The following is a 21,989-nucleotide window of genomic DNA, read 5'->3' as shown; positions in this document are numbered from 1 at the left end:
AAATTGGGTGTTTGAGGGTCATTTAAAATAAGGATTTCCCCGTTCACTGTGTTATGACCTAGCTAATATGAGTCCTGGTCTTGATTTTGCACAGACGTTCGGTGTGGTTAAGGCAGCATGGCTTTCTCTTTCTTGCTCCACGGCATTTGGGGCCAGATTCAGGCCTCTCTGGGCATCCCGTGGAAGAGTCTTGTCTTCACTGGCCAATTGTCCTGTATTTTACATATGTTTCAGTGGCTATTCCATGGGATAAGATGAAAATAATTATACAGCCATCCATTTATCATCTGATGAGCATTCTTTTTGCTTTCTGGCGGATTAGTTAGGATTTTGTTTTCAGTACCAAGAAGGGAAGGTGTTCTTAGGTGCAGCTGGCATTCCTGGCTTTGACCTGCTTTCCTAGAGCATCCCTTCAGCATTAGTGGAACCTAAATTATTCATTCGATCTGTGCTGTGCCTGCATATAGAGCTCATGCCACCCTTTTTCTAAGTGCTGCTGGGGATCTCTGAAATAATACGAAAATTGATTTTGGGAGGCTCGGTGGAATATGCATATGGGCCTGGGCGTGAGTTGTGGTGTCACATAGGCTTGAGTTTAAGTCTTGTCATGATCACTTCTTTGCTGTGTAGGCTCAAGTTGGTTACTTAACTACTCTGAGCTTCTGTGCCCTCATCCGTAGTGGTAACATCTAGTGCAAGGTGATGTTATGAAGACAAAATTAAATCAAATGTGAAGTGTCCGGCACAGTGCAGTAATTCAACAAATGTTAATTCCTCCCACTTTCCCACTTCTTTCCTCCTTCCCTCATCCAGTGGGAAGAAATGAGTTTGTTTTATGCTAAGCCTTGCTAATGAGACCTGTCAGTTAAAATGAGGAAAGTAAACTTGCTGTAGTTAATTACATGTAGGGGGTAAAGAAACAAATAAAAATATATGTGTGTATGTGAAGAAAAATATATTTACATAAAATGTAGTAATTATATACATAAACATATATGTACACTGTTTCCCCTAAAATAACACCTAGCTGGACAATCAGCTCTAATGCATCTTTTGGAGCAAAAATTAGTGTAAGACGGGTCTTACTATTATATAAGATCTGGTCCTATATTATAGTAAAATAAAACCAGGTCTTATATTAATTTTTGCTCCAAAAGATGCATTAGAACTGATTGTCCAGCTAGGTCTTATTTTGGGGGAAACATGGTGTATATTACCTATACATAAACATATATGTGTGCCTATAATTCAATATGTTCCAAATAGCACAGTGAAACCCAGAGTCCAATTTATGTTAATTTCTATTAGGAAGAAATGTGGTTTATGGAAACAGCATTGAACGTGGTATGGAGTGTAAGAATACTTGGGTCCTCTGGAGGTGCAGTGAGTTCCCAAGATCTCTCAGCACAGCTCTAGTATATTCCGCAGCAGCACCCCACCTCCAGTGCAGGTGTCTCTAATCCGCGTGAGGGAAAAGCCAGTCCTTTGTCCCCTGACTGTCCTTAATGGATTTACCTTTGCATTCCCAGTAAAGGTTGCCCACTGGCAGCTAGCTGCTCCTTGACTTTCAGAGTGAAATCCACTTGGAAACCAGTCAGCAAAAGTTCAGGTTTAGTGACACTCCCACAAATGCTTCAGAGGCTGTCTGAGATGTATGTGTTTCCCAGGGACAATGAAAGAGAAATAAGCAAACCACAGACAGACGGGTATTCTGACAATATTGATACCTGTTGTGCCACTTTTACTCCCCGCTTGATTACTTGTAGTATCCTAAGGCATTCTGGAGTTCTCTTACCTTTATCTTTCTCACCATGTAAATAATCGATGTCCGTTGTCTATCCAATGTTCAACACAGGGAGGCCAGGGTCACCCACAGAAAGCATCATTGTTATCATCTTGAAATGTTATTCCAGCATTTTACTGTACATTTGTATACTTAGGTTTGCTTTCCCTTCTCTTCTGTTCCCTTCTTTCCCCAAAATTAATGGAGTTAATAGTGTACCTCCTGTTTGGTAACCTTATTTTTTCCCACTGAACAATATAATATGAACATATGAAGGTCGGGCAGTTAAGTTTGCGAACTTTCCACCATGCGCTGACGCAGTGGAAAGTTCACAAACTTAATTGTCCAACCTTTCGTATGTCCACACCAATGAATATATTTCTGTTTTTAAAGGATCTATAGGATTCTTCATTATGGATGTACCAAAATGGATCCAACTAATATTTTATTTTGGTATCGTTAGTTCGTTTCAATTTTTGTTATAAAAATGGCACAAAGAACCGTAGGGCTTCATCTTTTTTCCTAAACCATAGTGGTGTCATTTTCTGTTCTCCTTCTTTCTCGTGATTCCTTAGCATACCATTCAAGGTTTTCCTTTCACAAGCAAGTGCCAGCATTTACAACCTCATTACCCACAAATCCGCTAGCTGACCTCAGTTCTAGTGAAAATAAATCTACCTTTCACCCTTCCCAGAACAGACCCCGACTCTTCCACCACTGTTCTTTGTGCTGCTCTGCCTGCAATTCCTCCTTCCCCCATTCTCTTTCCAACTTTCAGGGCTCATCTCCAATCCCACCTGAGGCCCTGGCTTACTCAGCCGAGGGCACTATCTTTCCTCTCAGCTATGACAACTGTTTACGACTATCTGTATCTCTTAGGAAACTTAAGATACTCTACATAGAATTATAGTCTTTTGTAGATGAAGACGTCCAGATGAAAAAAGTCACAAGTCTTGATTCTGAATCTTGGCAAGAGCCATAAGTTTGTTACTTGAGCTGCTTCTTTCTGGTCTGTTTTCTGTTGAGGACCCTACCACTGTGGTATGGAGAATCCTCTGCAGCCTTCATTCATTCATCTGAGGTTTTTTTTAGGACTGTGAGTCTAAGCTGGCGAGAGAAGAGGCTGTGTTATACTCACCTGGGGATAGTGTGACCAGTCACCCTGCTTTGCCCAGGACTGAGGCATTTCCTAGGTTGCAGGACTTTTTTCCTAGGTTGCAGGACTAACTTTGGGGCACCCTGCCTCTCTCCTCAAGAGCACATTTGAAATGGTAGAATATATCTGCAGGGCAGGCGGTGGGTGTGTGTGGGTGTGCAAATTATAGAGCAAATGAGAGGTCCTCTGTGCTACCTGTCTCTCAAACTCTCTCAGCCTTGCTTCCTTTGAGAATCTTGCTTGCCATTTATGATTAGGACCTCACTCTGTGTCCTCTTGGAATCCATTTTCCGTTTATTAATTTCCAATGTCATCAGTGGGCATTATTTCTTCCTAGATGTTCTGTCATCTCTTGATCATTTAAGCAGAGTGGACCCTTCCATGGGACATGCCATAGCACATATAGGAGAATACATAAAATTTAGCTTTGGGCAACAAGTCCTGCTTTTATTAATCAGGATCTCATCTAGGATCTAGTCACTTAGCTTTGTTTGTATCTCTCTGGCCCTTTAATTCCCTACATCATGTGTTTTACGCACCTTTTTGTTTTGATTATTTTCAAATTGCCTTCTTGTTTTGATTTTTCTCAACTTTAACTTGCCAAAGCTGTCTTCTCCTTCCACCTACCCGACCTGAGCCAAGGGAAGGACACTTCCATCTCCCACCAGTCTCACCCCTCGAAAGGCCCCCTGGCCCAGTTGCCACCTGCCACCAGGCAATAGGGAATTGCACACAAATAGACATAAAGAACTTTGCTACTTCCCAATTTAATTGTAGTTTAGTTTCTCATGTCCTTGTCGGAGGGAATCCACCATTGTTTTATTCGGAAATGTTTTTATGGGGGCCACTACAAGCTACATCACTATACGTGCAAGACAATCACATTTTACTCAAATTTACGTGATTGAGACAAAAAACATGATTTCAAATTGTTTTACGATGAATACTGGGTGAAAAAAAAATCTGTTTATCCTGCCTCCAAGTTCATATTAACCTCTCAAATCATATTTAATATATTAGTAATGATTTTTATGGACTACAGATTAAAGTAAATGATTCAGTCATGTATTAGAGTAAGTAAATGAATGATTTAACTTCACAGAAAAGAGCTATTGTAGAAATCTGAATTTGAACCTATAGGGCTAATATAAAAGACAGATACATCAGTTTTGAAGGGCAAAGTTGTATGGAAAATTCCCAAAGAGCGTTAAGAATCATGGCATCTTAGAGGTGGAAGGGATATTTGAGGTCACTGAGCTGGGCCCTCTGCAGAGCCCGCCTCTCCTTGACAAGAGCTCTATGAATTGCTTGTCATTCTTTGCTTATGAATTTCCTGTGCCTGGAAATGTCCCACCTCTAAACATAACCCACCTCATTTCTGGACAGTTCTAATTGTTAGAACATACTTCTTATTTTGAGACTAAATCTAGCACCCTGTTATGTCCACCCATATGCCAGCTATTTATATAGATGAAAGTAGTGCTGTGCTGCTGCTTCATCTTCTCTCCAAGATAAATGCTCCCTGTTCCTTCGCCAGTTCCCGTAAGACATAATAGCCAAGGCCCCTAATTTTCCCCCTTAGCCATCAAGGGACACTCCAAATTGACGTAGTGTTTTGTGCGTAAATTGTCTAACTCATAATATATTGATACAGCACAGCCTCAGCTGTTGCCACAATTGGTAATAGGGATCAAGGTCACGGTCATTTTACAGAGAAGACAGTGAGAGCCCTGTTCAGTCCCTTTACACGGGAACTTTGTTTCTGTTTACAGGTGGATTTTATCCTTCCTTTTTTAACTTTTAGTTTTGTCTTGTGGTTGGCATTGAAATATATACATCTCACTAATTGGTGAATACACTGAAACATTTATAAACAGCAGCTAAGTATAGATTTGTAAAGATGTAAAAGCATAGTCCCCCCTAGTACTTTATCTTCTGTGTTTTCCATTGTAATATCTCCTACTACTTGATCCCCTTGTACTTAGAAATTATTTTCTAAGTAATTATTAAATACCAACCGTATGCCCTGCATTCTTCTTTGTCTCTTTTTCTACATGGCTTCTGCCCTTCCGCTTTTGTTTCTACTTTCATGTCTTCTTCACCATAAAAGTATTCGCAGAAATTCACTGCAGCAGATGGAACTACTTCAATAGCAGTAACATACCAGAGAGTAACACATTATATAATATGTTAAACGTTATCAAAGGTTGATGTTTCATGTATATCAGATTAACCAATAGGTAAACAGTTGGCTTTGGAGAAATGAACTTTTATGGACTGAATTCTTAGAAGCTAAAGCATGTGGGATTATTTTGACAAGAAAATTAGCCAACAATAAGAACATAAAAAGAACAAAATGCTGAAATATTTATTGTAGTGCAGTGAAAAGGAAACATATTATTTTGATTCAACAGCATTTCAGTTCAAATATTTATATGCCTTGTGGATACAAGGAGAAATAAAACATGCTTCTAGTCCTTTGGGAAATAGTAGTTTAGTAAGGAAGACAGACAAGTTTAAAAGAACTGAAATATAGTCGTATGCAGTAAGCCCTAACTTAACATCACAGGTTCTTGGAAACGGCAACTTTAAGCAGAACGACATATAACAAAACCAATTTTACCATAGGCTAAATGAAATAAACAAGAGTTGAGTTCCTACAGCACATTTTTGGTCACAAAAACATCGCCAAACTTCTAAATAAAGACCTAAAACATTTCTGATAGTAAACATTGAAATGAGTGTGAGCTCTATGTACATTGAAGAAAGATGACTAAAAACAAGATCACTCTTATCCAACCCGCTGATTCCAGTTCAGGGTCACAGTGGCTGGAGCTTGTCCCAGCAAATCAGGGTACAAGGCAGGACCCACCTGGACAGGACACCCTTACATGGCAGGGCCACTCACATTCACTCACCCTGGGACAGTGTCGACACACCAGTCTACCTCACACACACAGCTTTGGGACGTGGGAGGGAACAGTGGTATCCGGAGAATACCACACAGACATGGGAGGAGGTGCCAACTCCACAGGCACAGTGAGCCCTGCCCGAATTGATTTTTCTCTCAGTGATGGTTGAACAAAACAGTGTTATTGGAGGGCTACTGTAGTTCATATAGAAAATGCATATAGTGAAATGGAGGCCATACGAAGGGGCACGTCTACCAGGGTAGAGGGTAGAGTGACGTGGACACTGAAGCTGGCCCTGAAGACTGAGAATGTGAGCAGATGGTGTAGAGAACACACAAACAAGTTCAGTAGTGGGATTCATTGGACGTGATGGCTTACTGTGGGGTGGAGGAGAAAGGAAGGAGCCAAGAAGGATGTGTCAGAAATGTCAAATGTGAGTATCTGAGAGGCTAGTTATACCTTGTGTTATGAAAGGAATGCAGAGGGATAAGCTGACATTTGTGGTAGATGTGCCTCCTCCATTCCTCCTGCTTTCCCTTATTCCTGTCAACTGTTAATAATATTTTTGCAAAGTAAAAAATGTTACTTTATGTTGACTTTTAACTTGGGCTTTTAGTACTACCCCAAAAATGCCAAAGCTCTGTACTTGGCACATCCAAGAGAACAGAAATCCACTGAGCTGAAAAATTAGAAACCTGGAGAATCATAACTGAATTATTCTGAGAAGTGTTGAAGCCATTGCTTTTTGTCTAAGCTGTCATTCATAGGGCATGATGAGTTTAGAAGTGCTAGTTAAAAGGCATCTCATGTATTAGACTCCGTTAAATGGGATCTAATATATGGTGATGGAAAGAGAACTGACTCTGGGTGGTGAACACACAATGTGAGATATAGGTAATGTATGACAGAATTGTACACCTGGAATCTATGTAACTTGACTAAAAATAATCTTTAATTAAAAAAAAAGATGTCTCAGATTTAGATGGTGACAATCTTCATAAGAACTGTGATGTCATATTTATGCTGTCCCATATACTATAAGTAGTTGTTATGTTCACAATGAATCCTTTTAAGCAGTGGCATGTTTTAATGCATTCTTCTGTTTTGCAAGCAATATACTGATTTTTAAAAGAGAAAAGTAGAAAAATAGAAGAAAATCATCCTCAGTAAGCTGCATGATCATTTAATACAATCCATTTCTTTCACATAACATCTTTAAAATTTTAATTTTTAGAAGTTTTGAGAAATTAAAAAGGAAATATCTTGAAAAATAGTAAAATAGTTTTTCTTTACAAATACGCTCTTTAACAAAAACGGGCATGATTATGCTTGAGATATAAGAATGCCCTGAAAATTTGTCAAACTGATTGTAAGAACAACATGCATTAGATTTAACTTTTCTGAAATGTGCTTTTATTGAAAGAATAGTTCAGTTTGAAGCTGCATTGTAAAGACTTCTACAAAAATATTGATATACTCAGCAGACCTTTTATTAAACAAGTCTGGAAAAGAGTACATAATGTTTTGATGAAAAATGTTGCTTTAATATTAAAGCCTGAATTACCAGTAAGGAATGTCATTATCCTAAAATAATAAGATTCTTTTTTTTTTATAATTCTTCTTGTGTTTGTGTTCATGTGTGTTTGTATATCTGTCTGTGTTTTTAATTTCAGTAGCCTAACAACTTCATATCAGTATTTGCAGTTATTAGTTCTAGCAGAAATAAACAGACATCTAATCTAATAAAAGAGTTTTGTTTAGTTGAAAGTCAAAGTAGACAAAATGAGAGAAAACAGCACACAGTTTGTTGTTTTTTTAAAAAAATAAAACAGGTGTGTACTGCTCGTTGTAGTAGATACGTAGTTATGTTAAACCGGAAGTTCCTGGATAGATATAAAATACATGATGGCACTTGACGATATAAAGGAATCCTTTTATATTAGAATGATTGTGTCTCGATGTGTGTGTCTTTGAGGTCTGTTATCCAAGTATCATAAACAGAGACACACACGTATTCTATGGGTAGAGGCCTTCCTGAACTCAATCTTTTGTTCTGTAGACCACAGCTGGGACATTCACTTTAGATATGTCTGGGAAGTCCCTTGTGTCACCGTGGGGAGTGTGGCAGGAATGCCTAACCCAGAATTTTAGCTTGAACTTGCAATTTAATGCAGAGCTTTTAATTGCATCCGCAGCAATATTTACCGTCATCTCATAACAATAAACTTTTTATGGTAATATCTTAGGAAAGTGTGGCACTGAAGCAGAGATGGATGGCACCAGGAATCCCTCGGCTTTCATGTAAACGTTCAACAAAAGGCATTCTTTTTGTTTATTGCGTTGCAGGTACATGTCCAAAAAATTCTGAATGGAACTCGGTGCTTAGAATCTTATTTTTTAATGTTTCGAGGAAGATTTTTTTTAATATAGTTATCATTTACTTGAGTGAAATGCAGTGATTCTAAATGCATACTAATTCAGTTTTGACAAAGGCATTGTTGTTTAATCCATTTCCCCAATGAGACGCATTACGTTTCATTGCCTCTGGAAGTTTCTTTGTGCCATTTCCCAGTCAGTATTCCTCCTCCCCTGGAAGCAGCCAGTTCTAGGAATTCCAGCACCATTGTTGAAACCTTCATGTTAGTTCTTGGAGTCTTCTATGTCAAAGAAGGATCTTTAAAACTAGGTGTTTTTTTAAGTAGTATTTTCCCCCTTCGGGAACTATTACAAAATACACGCATAGGCCAAGAATGGGGATCTAAAATGTGGCCATATGGAATTTCAGGGTATCGCTTCTAAAACACCTTGGAGCACCCTAAATGTCAAATTGTTAGTGAAAAAGGAGTGGGTCCGTTTCCAGCCTGTCACCTAGATTTCAAGTAATTTTATTTCTTGTTGTATTTTAAATTGGCTCTATTTTAATTTTCACTTCAGTAAAAAATTGCTAGCAACACTTTGTGATTATACTTTAACTTTTGTCGTGTGCCTGCCCATTGTGTACAGTGGAATAAATGATCAACTATTGGAAATTTAGTAAGAATGATCAGTAAATGTCATAGATGAAGCTGAAAAGTTCAGTATACCCCTTTCCCCCACCCTCTGAATGTAGAGAATTGTCTTTACTTTGGTACCTGTCAGCCTCTGGGAGGTGATAAGAGAATAAGTCAAACTTTCTGCATCTATTTCTTCTCCGCAACTGTGTACCATTGCCTCAAAGGTGAGGCTCTATCATTTGGTTCTCATAGTAACCAGACAAAGAATACTTCTATTCTGAGAGAGAGAGAGAGAGAGAGAGAGAGAGAGAGAGAGAGAGAGATGCATTCCATATTGTCCCTAGAGATTTTTTCTTCCCTCCTTGTAGCGAATGTGCTCTTCTTGATAAAAAATTTCAGAGGCAGGGTTGGAATAAACTGAACAATGCAGAGAGATAAAAGATTCCAGGATAGAGAGCTGCTTTTATTTCAGCACTGCAACACATGGAGCATAGAATGAAATTGTGCTGCTGTTGTAATTTATTCTCTTTATTAAAATAGACAAGCATTAGACAAACCATAAAATTTCCATCTGTATTCACAGCAGGCTCCTACCATCCGAAATACAGATTCCACCCCCACCCCCAGCCAATCTCTCTCAAACACCCAGGATGGAAATATCGTAATGTTAGAGACCGACAGAATGATCATTTAATTTCTAAGAGCAATGGATCTCCACATCTGTTCTTTGGTTTGCTGCATCCGTTTTAAAAAAGGGAAAGCTCGCCTTCTGTACTTAAATGTCACCGAGGACACGGGTGTTGGTTGGAAAGAATCTGCAGTGCAGCAAAGGGAAATGGATGGTAATTGTGCTGCAGTTCTGCTCTCATCACCCCACCAGCCTAATCACCTTGAGAAGGGAAAATAAAGGCATTTTTACAGCTTGCGGATGACCAGTCCAGAAGTGAGGCACCCATTGTTGTTTTAGCGCGTATTTCTCTATTGCCTGAAGGACGGAGGCTTTTAATGATGGGAAATTGTCATTCCAAGCCACGTAAAGGTGAAGCCCTCCTTCTCAGGCTAGAGGAAGAATTCATTTTTTTCTCTCCCTGATTTCACAGCTAAACACTTGCTTCACATGTTAGGCATAGAAAACAGAGTCCTAAAAAGATGGTTAAAAAGGTCATCGTCAATTCTAATCTGTTTGGCTAACTGTTCCCCCACTTGAAGAATATTCTGTTTGCATTTTTTATAAAGGCAGTCTGCTGAAAAATTTAAACTCTTTTAGGAGCAAATCTCTGTCAGGTGTCATGCCAATCTCCCCTTGGTAGGAAGGGTTACATAAGGCGGTATATGCCAGCTATGTAAATAATAGACCTCTATTGTGAATCAAGGGCTCTAATGCTTGCTTGTCTCTCCCTGAAGACTTCATGTTTATGATAGTTCTGCCTCAGTTAAGTGTAAGAGCAAATTTTAATAATGTTACTCTGTTGGAACAACATCGGTAGAGGTGGGTGAGAGTAAAATTCAATGTCCATACAGTGGTCTAATAATGTAAATTTAGTAAGAATGAAAATGACATTGGAGCAGGTTTGTCCTTTGGGTGAAGTGATAGGATCCTACAGTGCTTTGAGAGGGACATCTAAGGACACTGAGAGGGAAACTGAAAAAATCCAAGTTTTGAGTCTCAAAGGATGTGTATTGATTTGTTATTTACAAGCGACTTCCACGTACATTATCACATTTGATCCTTGTGACTCTGTGAAAAGGATATTCTCATTTTCAACAAGTTCAACTACTTGTTCAAGGTCAGCCAGCTACCAGGTTACTCTGAATCCTGAGTGATCCCCTCCTTCAACATGTTACCATAGAATGTTCTCACGTGAACATGGCCATCCTGGGGACAGGCAAACTGGCATCCTCAGTTTCAGTATGTCTCTAGAGAAGAGTTTCTCTTGAGACAAAGAAGTGGTATTGGGGCCCAAATTAAACATATTATTGGCATGTGTGTGTGTCGTATATGGGACTAAGACTGGAGAGTAAAGGAAATTTTCCTGATTGGATGGTAAAGCATACTACAGAGTTGCTTTCTGTTCCGCTTGAACCAGTTTCCAGTTAGGCGACACGTTGACCTCATTACGCCCTCTACAGCACTGAGTGTTAACTTTTTCTTTGCCAACTTCATAGATGAACAATGTGCATGTCATTATTGTTTCAATTTGCAATACTTTACGTAGTACAGATGAGTATTATATGTTTGCTAGCCATGTGCTTTCTTCGTTTATGGATTGCCTACTTACATAACTCACACCTCCTGCAGTTGTCTTTTTAAAAAAAATTTTCATAATTATTTTCTTTCAGTTCAAAAGTAACTAGGAAGGCCAGTTCACGTGGTTCTAATATCATTGTAACATGCCTTAAACATGTAGAGATTGAGTTGATACCAACATAAAACATGAAAGCTGAGCTGTTTTTAAGTAGCCTATTCTCTAATCAGTGAACTAGAATTAGAGAAACATAGAAGGTAACGCTTTTTAATATTTCAAATAGGATAAACAAGATCACATTAGGACCACAACATAACATGCTATGGATAACAGTTTTCAGAATTTGTTTAAGCCAAGTTAATCTATTTTGTTGTTTCCATATATATATATATTAGAAAACCAAGATGAGCTCTCTTAAGTATGCACCCGGAGTACAGTTACAGTAGCTATTCATTTTCTCTCTGGCACCAAGCATCTGAAGAATCTCAAAAGTGCTGTCTTATTCTGCCAGAATAACAGCTTCAGTCATGTAACAATTTCAGGCAATGACCACAGTAAAAACAGTGAAGCAAGGTCTAACCCTGTGTAAATAGTATCCCAGAGGCCTGGAGGAGATGCTAAATGTGTTTCCTCTCCTGGTCAGTTCATTAGCACTAAGGCATAAAGGGAGGGAAAAAAAGTTGTTATTTGAAAAAGAATTTCCAAGTATTGTGATTTAAGACTTTGGTCCTGAGAAATATAGATTTTACCCTTGGCAGGAGAGGAAGAACTAAGGTTTGGTGTAACTTATAAAGATGAAATAAGAATGAGGCTGTTCCAGCAACTGTATATGGTAATTAGTAATGGTATCATCAGTTGTTATCACCGTCACTACCACTGACCCAATGATACTTTAGCGTGGTGTTCAGCTCTGCAGTAGATTTCCGCATGTTTTCTGTGTGTTCATCTCTCCTCCGTTGCTTATTGTGTGGCCTTGGGTTTCTTAATTAACCTCAGGAAGTGTTTTTGCTCATCTATAAGACAAAGACAGCAATAATCCCAGTCTCAAGGTGATTGTTGGAAAAATTTCCTGAAATGGTCAACATCAACATAAAGTGTTTTGGAAGTGCTAAATAAATCTCTGATGCTTTATTACTGTCCCATTAAAGAATATACTTCAGATTAAACCTTGGTTTAGAGTTTCATGGATAAGAAGGTATTTCTTAAATATTAGTCAACCAAGAGAGAAATGCTCCTAACAAGTGGTAATTGCTTCTAAACTCATTCAAAATAATATAATTCGATCTTCCCTTCTAAAAACAGATTGCCCTTAGTTGTTTTAGATATTCATTCTTCAACAAACATCATTGTTCAATGAAAATGGTAATAATAGATACTATCAGATTTTGAGTAATAGAATCTAGAATGGAATTTGTGAGTGATCTTCAAAATGTGTAGGTCCATAACCTACTTCATAAGAATGTTTCCTCTGTTGTTCTTTATTTCTTGAATAACATTTGGCAACTTTATGTGTATTTTATATTGAGTGAGATATCTATGACTTGAAAAAATGGTTCTCGACTTTTTCTTTCTGATTTATTTTGCTTAGCATGGTAATCTCAAGGTCCATCCATGTTGTCACAAATGGTAGTATTTCATCTGATGGCCAAGTAATATTCCATTATGTATATATGTGTGTGTGTGTGTGTGTGTGTGTGTGTGTGTGTGTGTGTGTGTGTGTAGCACAGCTTCTTTATCCAGTCATCTATTGAAGGAAACTTTGGTTGTTTCCATGTCTTGGCCACCGTGAATAATGCTGCAATAAACATAGGTGTACATATATCTTTACAGATACATGTTTTCAGATTTTTGAGGGTAGATACCCAGAAGAGGAATTGCTGGGTCATATGGTAATTCTGTCCTTAATTTTTCGAGGAACCTCTGTACTGTTTTCCATAGTGGCTATACCAATTTATTATACATTCCCACCAGCAGTGGATGAGGGTTCTTTTTTCTCCACAGCCTCTCTAATACTTGTTACTATTTGTCTTGTTGATGATAGCCATTCTAACAGGTTTGAGGAGGTATCTCATTGTGATTTTGATTTGCATTTCCCTAATAGCTAGTGAAGTTGAGCATTTTTTGTGTGTATCTATTGGCCGTCTATATGTCTTCTTGGGAAAAGCGTCTGTAGAGGTCCTCTGTCCATTTTTTTTAAACTTGATTGTTTGTTTTGTTGTTGAGTTGTATGAGTTCTTCATATATATTTTGGATATTAGCCCCTTATCGGAGGCGAGGTGTTGTTTGCCAATATGTCCCCCACTCGGTTGGTTGTCTCTTGGTTTTGTTGATGGTTTCTTCCACTGTGCAGGAGCTTTTTAGTTTGATATGGTTCCATTCATTTATTTTTGCTTTTACCCTTGCCTTTGAGGTCAAATTCATGAAATCCTCTCTGAACTCAATGTCTATAAGTTTAGTACTTCTGCTCTTTTCTATGCAATTTGTTGTTTCAAATCTTATGTTTACATCTTTAATCATTTTGAGTTAATTTTGGTATATGGGGACAAATAGCAATCTAGTTTCATTCTCTTGCACATGGCTTTCCAATTCTCCCAGCACCATTTATTGAAGAGGCTTTCTTTTCTCCATTGTATGTTTTTGGCTCCTTTGTCAAAAGTTATCTGCCCATGTATATGTGTGTTCATTTCTGGGTTCTCAGTTCTATTCCATTGGTCTGTGTGTCTGTTTTTCTGCCAGTACCATGCTGTTTTGATTATTATAGCTTTATAGTATAAACTGAAGTTAGGGAGTGTGATACCTCCAGTCCTGTTCTTTATTCTTAGGATTGCTTCAGCTATACGGGGTCTTTTGTGATTCCATAAAAATCTGATGATTTTTTCTTCTATTTCTTTAAAATATGCCATTGGGATTTTGATGGGGATTGCATTAAATCTGCATGTTGCTTTGGGTAATATGACCATTTTAACTATGTTGATTCTTCCAATCCATGAACATGGAATATTTTTCCATTTCTTTGTGTCTTCTTCAATTTCTTTTAATAACATATTATAGTTATCAGTGTATAGGTTTTTCACATCCTTTGTTAAGTATATTACTAGCTCTTTTTTAAATCTCAACAAGTATTTTAGCACCTATTATTTGGCAGACACTGTGGAAGATACTGGGAAACAGTGGTAAATAACAATCAATGTCTCACCCTCTTAGATTTTACAGTCTATGTTTTTCATACCTGGAAATTTATCACACATCTTCTATTTCACACTTTAATGTGTGGTGATTTTTGGTTATTTCCTTCAGAGAAATAGATCCATAAAATAGTACCTATTAGTATATTGTCCCTCACCCTGTGAGAATATATAAAATGTCTCCATATTTGTTTCATTGTTTTTGTTGTTGTTATTATTTTCTTCAAAACACAGTTCCTCCCCATTTATTTATAATTTTATAAATTACCCATATTAAAATGAGTACCTTATTTTCTCATTACCTTGGGAAACTGTTACTAGGCTATTTGATTTGTTATGACAACTGTCTGCATATTCATTGTCTTATTTTACCAACAAATTATGTACATTTGTAACATTAGTTTTTCTTAGTGGACATCTCTTTACATCATTTCTAGGTCACTTGAGCATCCTTGAATAGTATAACCTTTAGATTGTTCAGTTGGCAAAGATACATGATAGTCCAGATGCTGTAGTTTTCCTTTCCCTTAAAATAAAATGTGTGTGTGTGTGTGTGTGTGTGTGTGTGTGTGTGTATATATATATATATATTTGTTTTAATTCCAGTGGGCTGATAGCACTTTGGCTGTTGGCTTTTTTAAAAATGGCATTTTCATATAAACTTTTAATGTTTCTGCAAGAAGACAGGATACAGAAAGGACAGTATACTCATGCATTCCCTTTGCCTGGTTGTACTGCCTTTTCATTTTTCATACCTACATTATATTTACTCTTTGGTTCTATGATTCATGTTAGAGTTTGTTTTGGGTACTTTTGAAGTTGGTGTGTCTTTAGGATGCCATTGTTTTCAAATTCATTATCAGACAATGTCAACAATTTTTTCTAATAAAATGCATACTCATATGCCCTTTTAGGCCTTGACACTTGGTAGAAAAGTTGCCCTGTCTACTTAACTGTGCCTCCGGAACTTGAAAGGGCCATATGTTGAGAGCATAAGAGAGCTGTTTCAGTTGTACAATTTTAAGCCTAAAGCAGTCATCCCTATTTTGCCCTGTTTTATACCTTATTCACCAGTAATTTTCTTGCCTCTATCCAAAGACTATCTTGGTTGGAGGAGTGATGTGTTAGTTTAGAATGCCTTCAGCCAACCATAGCTGTATATCTGGCTAATGATGGTGTAAGCAAAGACAGTTTTTGTTTGTTTGTTTTCCTCACAAAACAAGCAGTCTGAAGGTTGACAGCTGCTGGTGCTAGTTCAGAGGTGTAGTGATGTTGGTCTTCACAATTTGGTTACCTAGCTCTGTGCTTCAAATCTCCATTCAAGACAAAAACAAGTGAAGGACAGGAGTAGCTTATTCAAGTGCCTCTGTCAGAAAAACAAAATGCCTTCCCGGAAGCCTCTAGCAGACTGCTATCTCCCTGGCCAGGACTGCATATTCTAGCTCCTCCAGCTGCAAGGGAGGCTTGCAAAAGGAGGCGTTAGCCTTTCTCTTGTGGAGGTAGCCAAAGAAGGGGTGGGTGGGAATATCCAATGGGCAACCAGAGAACAAGTCTCCCTCTATCCAAGGTAACCCAATCCATTCACCCTTCCAGGATCTGCTCTAGTGTCTCTTGTGTGAAGACTTCCCTGAATTACTTTAAGCAGACTTTTTCTGTATGAACCCACCTGGTCCTGCAGTCATCAACTAGACAGAATGTGCTCTCTGGGCAAGGACCACAGGGCCACAGGGTGGTGCTCTGTGAGGTTTGCTCAAAAAATTGAATGAATGTGTGGGGTGTGTGCATGCATCCCTTGGTCATTGCCTGAAGCCAGCTGCTGGAAGTAAATGGAAAGTGCTGAATGAGGAAATCTTGCATCCACCTGACATTCCATCCTTATCCGTGGGCATTCCCCTGGTGAAATGTGAAACCGCAACCCTGACCACTTGTATTCATTAAGGTGCTATGGGAGCTTTGGGCCAAAGCGCTCTGGCTCACGTGTGATAGAAATGTTCTAGTTTGGGAGAGTAGGCTGTCTGCCTTCCGGGAATTTTATATACACAGTTTAAATAGTTATAATTATCTGGTCTCTTCACGATATAAGTCTTAGCTCAACACAACCATAAGTACAGTATTCTGAAATGAGAAAATATACAAAATATCTATTTATAGGAAATATTCTTGGTTGTGCCTGCATAGGCATATGACTTAAAATATAGTTTATACTTCTTGGAATTTATCCTAAGAAGATAATTAAACAAGTGTGCAAAGATGTACATGCAAAGTTTTGGGTGTTTTTTTTTTATAGTGGTGCTTTTTAATAAAATTTGGAAACTTTCCAATTCATCACTAGGTGTTGTTAAGTAGATAATGGAACGCTACGAAAGCATTAAAATGATCATGCAGGATATCCTAATATCATAGAAATGTTGCTGGATTTTATCAAGTAAGCTATATGGATGTGAAGCATATTCCCCTCTCAGTTTACAAAGCTGCAATTATGCATGTATGTATGGGTGTCTTTTCGCCAAAATGGTAGACCATGGTTCTCTCTAAGTGGTGATTTTTTACTTTAAGTTTTTACCATTGTTTCATTCAAACTGTGTATATTTGTTTAGCAATCAGAAAATACAATTTTCACAAAAAATATGCCTTAAGTTAATGGAAAAATAGTATGAGGTACCATACATGAAACCTCTGCTAACTAGAACCAAACTAATAAACCTGAACTGACAGACTTTTTTCCCTTTATGTTCATAAGAGTGGGAAATCGGAACAAAATGAACTATGACCAGGAAAATATTGTAAACAATAGTTTTCAGAATATGTCTTGGGATATATCTCCTCCATTCCCCCCTCTACCTTATTCTATTACAATGAATACCACCCATGACTACAAACTCCTGGAGGCCAGTTCCTTTCTTACGAAAGTGGCTGAAGTATATGAAACGCAGTGGATTAATGCATTTATGAAATATTTTCAACCTCAAAGGCTAAACAAAAAGCATTTTCTGAAAAGTCTTGAGTTAAACCAAAAATTAAATTCACAATTCCATTCCCCGAACGTTCCAGCTAATAAGGCGTTCACTATTGAAACTTTGAAGATGCAATTTAAAAATTCCTTTGTGGAATTCTAATATATCAAATTACTATACTTGTGGAAGACCACAAGTATAGGTGAAAATTTCCAAGAGCAGTTCACTTACAGGATTCTATTGTCCTACTTTTTTTCTAAGTAGCATAATTGTTCGTAGCAAAATTCCAATTGACTCAAGTGGGCAATGTATTAGAAAATATAAGGGCACACATCAGTTAGTTTGTGGACTACTGAATAACTTCCTTAGGGAGTTGAGTAAGAAAAGGCCCTAGAAGAAAAAAATTCAAAAACCAGAATTCATCTAATGTCTTGATTCTAGAATATGTTCAGTATCACTTATCTTCATGTTGACTTAAGCCTTCATGTGAATATAGAGTTTTCAGGCTAAAGACTAAAGATTTAAAGTTGTTACTTAATAAAATAGATATATCTGGACTTGTGTTTTTAATTAATAGTTTAAGCAGGTATGGTGGTTTTTTTTCATCTTCATCAGTCTTTCTTAGAAAGAATCCTTCTCTTTAAAGTTCAACATCCTTTTTCTTTTATCAATAGAGTATAGATAGAAGCCAAGAAAAATAATTCTGAGTTTCTGTTTTTAGATAAAGGTTTTTGCAAGATTAGATTCAAAGGTTAAAGTGATTTTTCATCCCAAAGATTTCTTTTAGCTTCAATAAATCCAACTCTCCCCATCTTCTTGGAACTTCCGTCAATAAGACAAAAAAGAGAATGCTTAGATAGTCACCTTCATTTGCTCCTCACGTGCTAAAAAATATTCACGTCTACTTTAAACAAATGACACTCCAAGTTTCTTGACCTTTTAGTTGAGTACTCTTGTTCATTCAGCTCCCTGGAATAAAACAATTGTTTCTGATAAAATTAAATCTTAATTCCTTAATTCCTTAAGGTCTTGGTCAAAACAGGTGAATACAGTAAACCTAAAGGTGCAGTTGTTTTTCACGCTGCCCCACAGCGCACGTGTGTGTACACACATGCACACACACACACTTCACACACACACACCGGCATGCATGCACACGCAGAGTGCAAGATTCATTGAGATTTGAACCTGTGGTTAGAAAATTCTGTAACTATCAGAACTGTTTCTTGGATTCTGAAAAAACTAGGTATTTTGGACTTTTTTCACAGTCAGTTAATTTAATATCTCTTTGTTTTAGTTCAGAAGTATGAAGAGAAGTCCTGATACCAAGTAGAAATTTTAGAAATGAATAGTAGAGCAGTGTTTAACCTTCTAAATTTGGTCAAATGAGTTTGCTTGGCACTATGGTTAGCAATTTTAAATTTTCAGGTAGTATGGCTGAACTCTTGATTCAAACTGGCATATAATTTAAATCAGCTCTGTTGTTAAAGACATGTGAAAAAGTCTAGTTGAGAAGGACTCAGATTGAATTCCTCTAAGAATAGCATAAATCACACTAACAAAATTAATTTGGGGGTTAAGAATACATGTGACAAGTGTTTTAAAGAATCTCAAACTGATCAATATACAATATATGATAGGGTGCTTTATAAAAAGTAGTAGTTCATTTAGGTATTATTTGAAGAGATGCCATCAGCTCTTCACCACTTTAAGGCTCATTATATATCTGCAGACAGAAATTGTTCGAAGGAACTATTCTGACCAACACTTTCAATTAAGGTTGTACATATGCTCCAGCATAAGAATGCCATTGAGGCCATCGATGTCACTGGTCCTCAGCCACTTTGTGAAAGTGAGGACAGCAGGTATTTATAAAACAGCATATAGTCAGAACACTGTACTCACTGATGTTAATTTTTGTTACCATTTATGTTGACGTGGCAAGTAGTCAAATATCAGCTATTCTCTGTGTACTTTCCTTGTGCCAGACTTTCTAAGTACCCAGGGATATGGCAGTGAATGAGACAGCCTGAGACCCTATAAAAATAAAGCTTGTAGCTAGTGGAAAAGTCAAATAATAAGCATGCAAACAAATAGGCCAATAAGACAATTTTAGGTCCAAACAAATGCTATGAATAAGGTAAATGGTAGGGTGAGTAGGTAATGACTAGGGGAGCTGTTTTATTTAGGGTAATCAGAGAGTCCTCTCAGAGTAGATGACTTTTGAGTTGGGATCTGAATTATTAAAAGCAGAAATTATGAAAACTCTTTTCCAAGAAGAGCTTATCAAGTGTGCAAAGATGGAACAGAAGGAACAGTACGTGTAAAGGCTCTGGGAAATGGGTCTAGGCTGGTATGTCCTATTGAATGTGGGATTCTCTCTTTAGGGAACACAAAACCATCATTGTCTAAAAAAGTCATAGGAAAAGTAAGGTATTCTGTACTTAAAAATCCTGAAGCATAAAGTAAATGTATATTACACTGAAAATTTCTACTTTTTTGTACATTTTGTACAAATGAAGGGGAGACTCCTTTAAAATAAGATAGAGTCAAAAAATTAACATTAAACAAACAACTTTCAGCACAGTCTTTTCACTTAGTCAGTATCTAGGCAAGAGCCAAGAAGAACTGGGGCAAGGAGCTATTTTTATGTTATATGTTCTTTATTTCTGGGATTTGCAGGAGAAATGGTGGCAAAGAGTTTCCTGACTGCTGTTCTTAACTCATTTATTTGGAAAGTGTTATTATTAAAATACAACATCGGTTCTAGGTATTTTTCATTAAGGATTTACCAAACGATGTCATATTCAGTTTCCTATCGAGTTTGAAGACAGTATGTGACTTGTTGTGGTTATGAATGCAGCTTACTACTAGTGAGAACAGTTTTTCAAGCAAGTAAAAAGACGTATTCCATCTCTGGTCTTTAACAACACCTGTAATTCCCGGAGAAGGCTTAGTTATCTAAAAAGCTTGAAACACTTTCACTTAACTTCTTCTCAAATTGTCTCTTATATTTCTTTTAACAAATGTGTCATCTGTCTTGGGGGGAGGGGAAGAATGGCTTACATCCTAATGCTTTATTTTCACTGTCATTGAACAATTCACAATTCACCAACTATTCAGTGGTCAAGTCTAGCTGGTTGTGACAGGTGGGATGGAACTGAAAACTGAGCTGTTTGTTAGATTCCGATAGCTGGTATACAGTACTCTGCAGGAGACAGCAGTCTCCATGACATCATGGACGGCACGTGGGCACGGAGATGCATACGCCAAGCACAGCCACTTTGTGCCTGGTCACAGGCCGCGCTGATGATGACCACAACGCAGGTGGCTCTCCTCGCTCTGCCTGTTGACATTTACTGGGAGAAATTAGCAGGCTGGGATCTCCCTGGAAAATCTGAAGAGACAACCAATGCAAAGGTGCATGAGTGGAACTGGGTTTCTAAGGCCGTGTTGATTTTAGAATCGATCTTCATTCTAAAAGTTGCCCTTGTGATCTTTACAGCCCTTCAGTGGTTGTTCCGGGTTCCTGAATCTCCCTTTTCCCCCAGAATAAGCAGGGTACATGCGCAGAATAGGAGGAGGGATGGTCGCTTCTGCCTGGGCTGCTCAGCTGGGGGCAGTGGGCCAAAGGTCTCAGTTATATGCAGTATCTTCAAAACAAACAACTCCCTCACACAAGAGTAGCCTCAGTATGTGTTCATCAACAAAATTAATGATAAAAGGAAGAGTATGTGGCAAGAAACCCTGTAGACAATAAATAGTATGGGAATCCAAACAGATATGTTGGGCAAGCATAGTCAAGGAAAATTTTACAAATGAAACAAATAGATATCTAATTGGATGTTGTTCCAATCCTGGGTCATTACGGTGGATCTTACAAGGTTATGGGGTACTCAGATGGACTAAAGAAATTTGAGTCTAAAATTCACAGTACCTATTTTCCAACAAGCACAGTAATCATGTGTTCATATTCTTTTTTTCATTCTCCATCCCTCTCTCACTCTTCCTTCCTCCCTCCTTCTAGTCAAGAGTGTCCAGTTTGATTTACTTAAGCTAAGTCTGTGCCCTATTCGGCTGCACTGTACATGTGTTCGTGTAACAACAGAATATTTACCATCCCTGAGTCTTAGAAAATTTAGTTGAATGGAAAGTAAATGGTTCATAAACTTATATTTTCTGTTTGGTGATACTCCCACCTGCTCATCCTTTTTGTTTTTCTTTTTTTTTTTTAATTTACTGGGGTGACAATTGTTAGTAAAATTACATAGATTTCAGGTGTACAATTCTGTATTACATCATCTATAAATCCCATTGTGTGTTCACCACCCAGAGTTAGTTCTCCTTCCATCACCATATATTTGATCCCCCTTACCCTCATCTCCCACCCCCCACCTCCTTACCCTCTGGTAACCACTAAACTATTGTCTGTGTCTGTGAGTTTTTGTTTCTCATCCTTTAGAAAGGGGAACAAGGAGGGGAGAAACAAGTGTTGGAGGACAGTCCCAAGTGGGGTTGTTCTGTAAGAATATCATAGATAGAAGGTTCTCGTCTGTGCCCTTGGGGCCATGGACACCATGGTTTCCTGGGATCCCATGCCTTTTGCACAACTGTTCACTAGTTCTAAGTCCTGCAGTTACTGTGAAATAGAACTACATGTATTTGTTTAAATGTGGGCTCTTCCTTCAGCCACGTTCACAAGCGTCTGTGTTTGTGTAGGTGTGAATGATGTCCTGAGGCAAACCTTTAGCAAGGGCTTT

The 21,989-nt window shown here is 37.9% G+C and overlaps 1 protein-coding gene across 28 annotated transcripts in view; it reads left to right on the top strand.

The window, feature by feature from the left end:
* ANK3 (ankyrin 3) overlaps positions 1-21,989 on the top strand; it is a 591,144-nt gene that overhangs the window by 302,603 nt on the left and 266,552 nt on the right. Inside the window, exon 1 of one of the 28 annotated variants that reach the window (XM_074339461.1) lies at positions 6,261-6,284. The exons of the other annotated variants lie outside the window; for them this stretch is intronic. Coding sequence (XP_074195562.1) covers positions 6,276-6,284 — 9 coding nt within the window. The 5' untranslated portion in view covers positions 6,261-6,275. Of the gene's footprint in view, positions 1-6,260; positions 6,285-21,989 lie in introns of those variants that run through there. 28 annotated transcript variants of the gene reach the window in all.

The sequence above is a fragment of the Rhinolophus sinicus genome, linkage group LG07, assembly GCF_036562045.2.
Source record: "Rhinolophus sinicus isolate RSC01 linkage group LG07, ASM3656204v1, whole genome shotgun sequence".
Lineage (NCBI taxonomy): Eukaryota > Metazoa > Chordata > Mammalia > Chiroptera > Rhinolophidae > Rhinolophus > Rhinolophus sinicus.
This window is presented reverse-complemented; position numbering and strand designations above follow the sequence as displayed.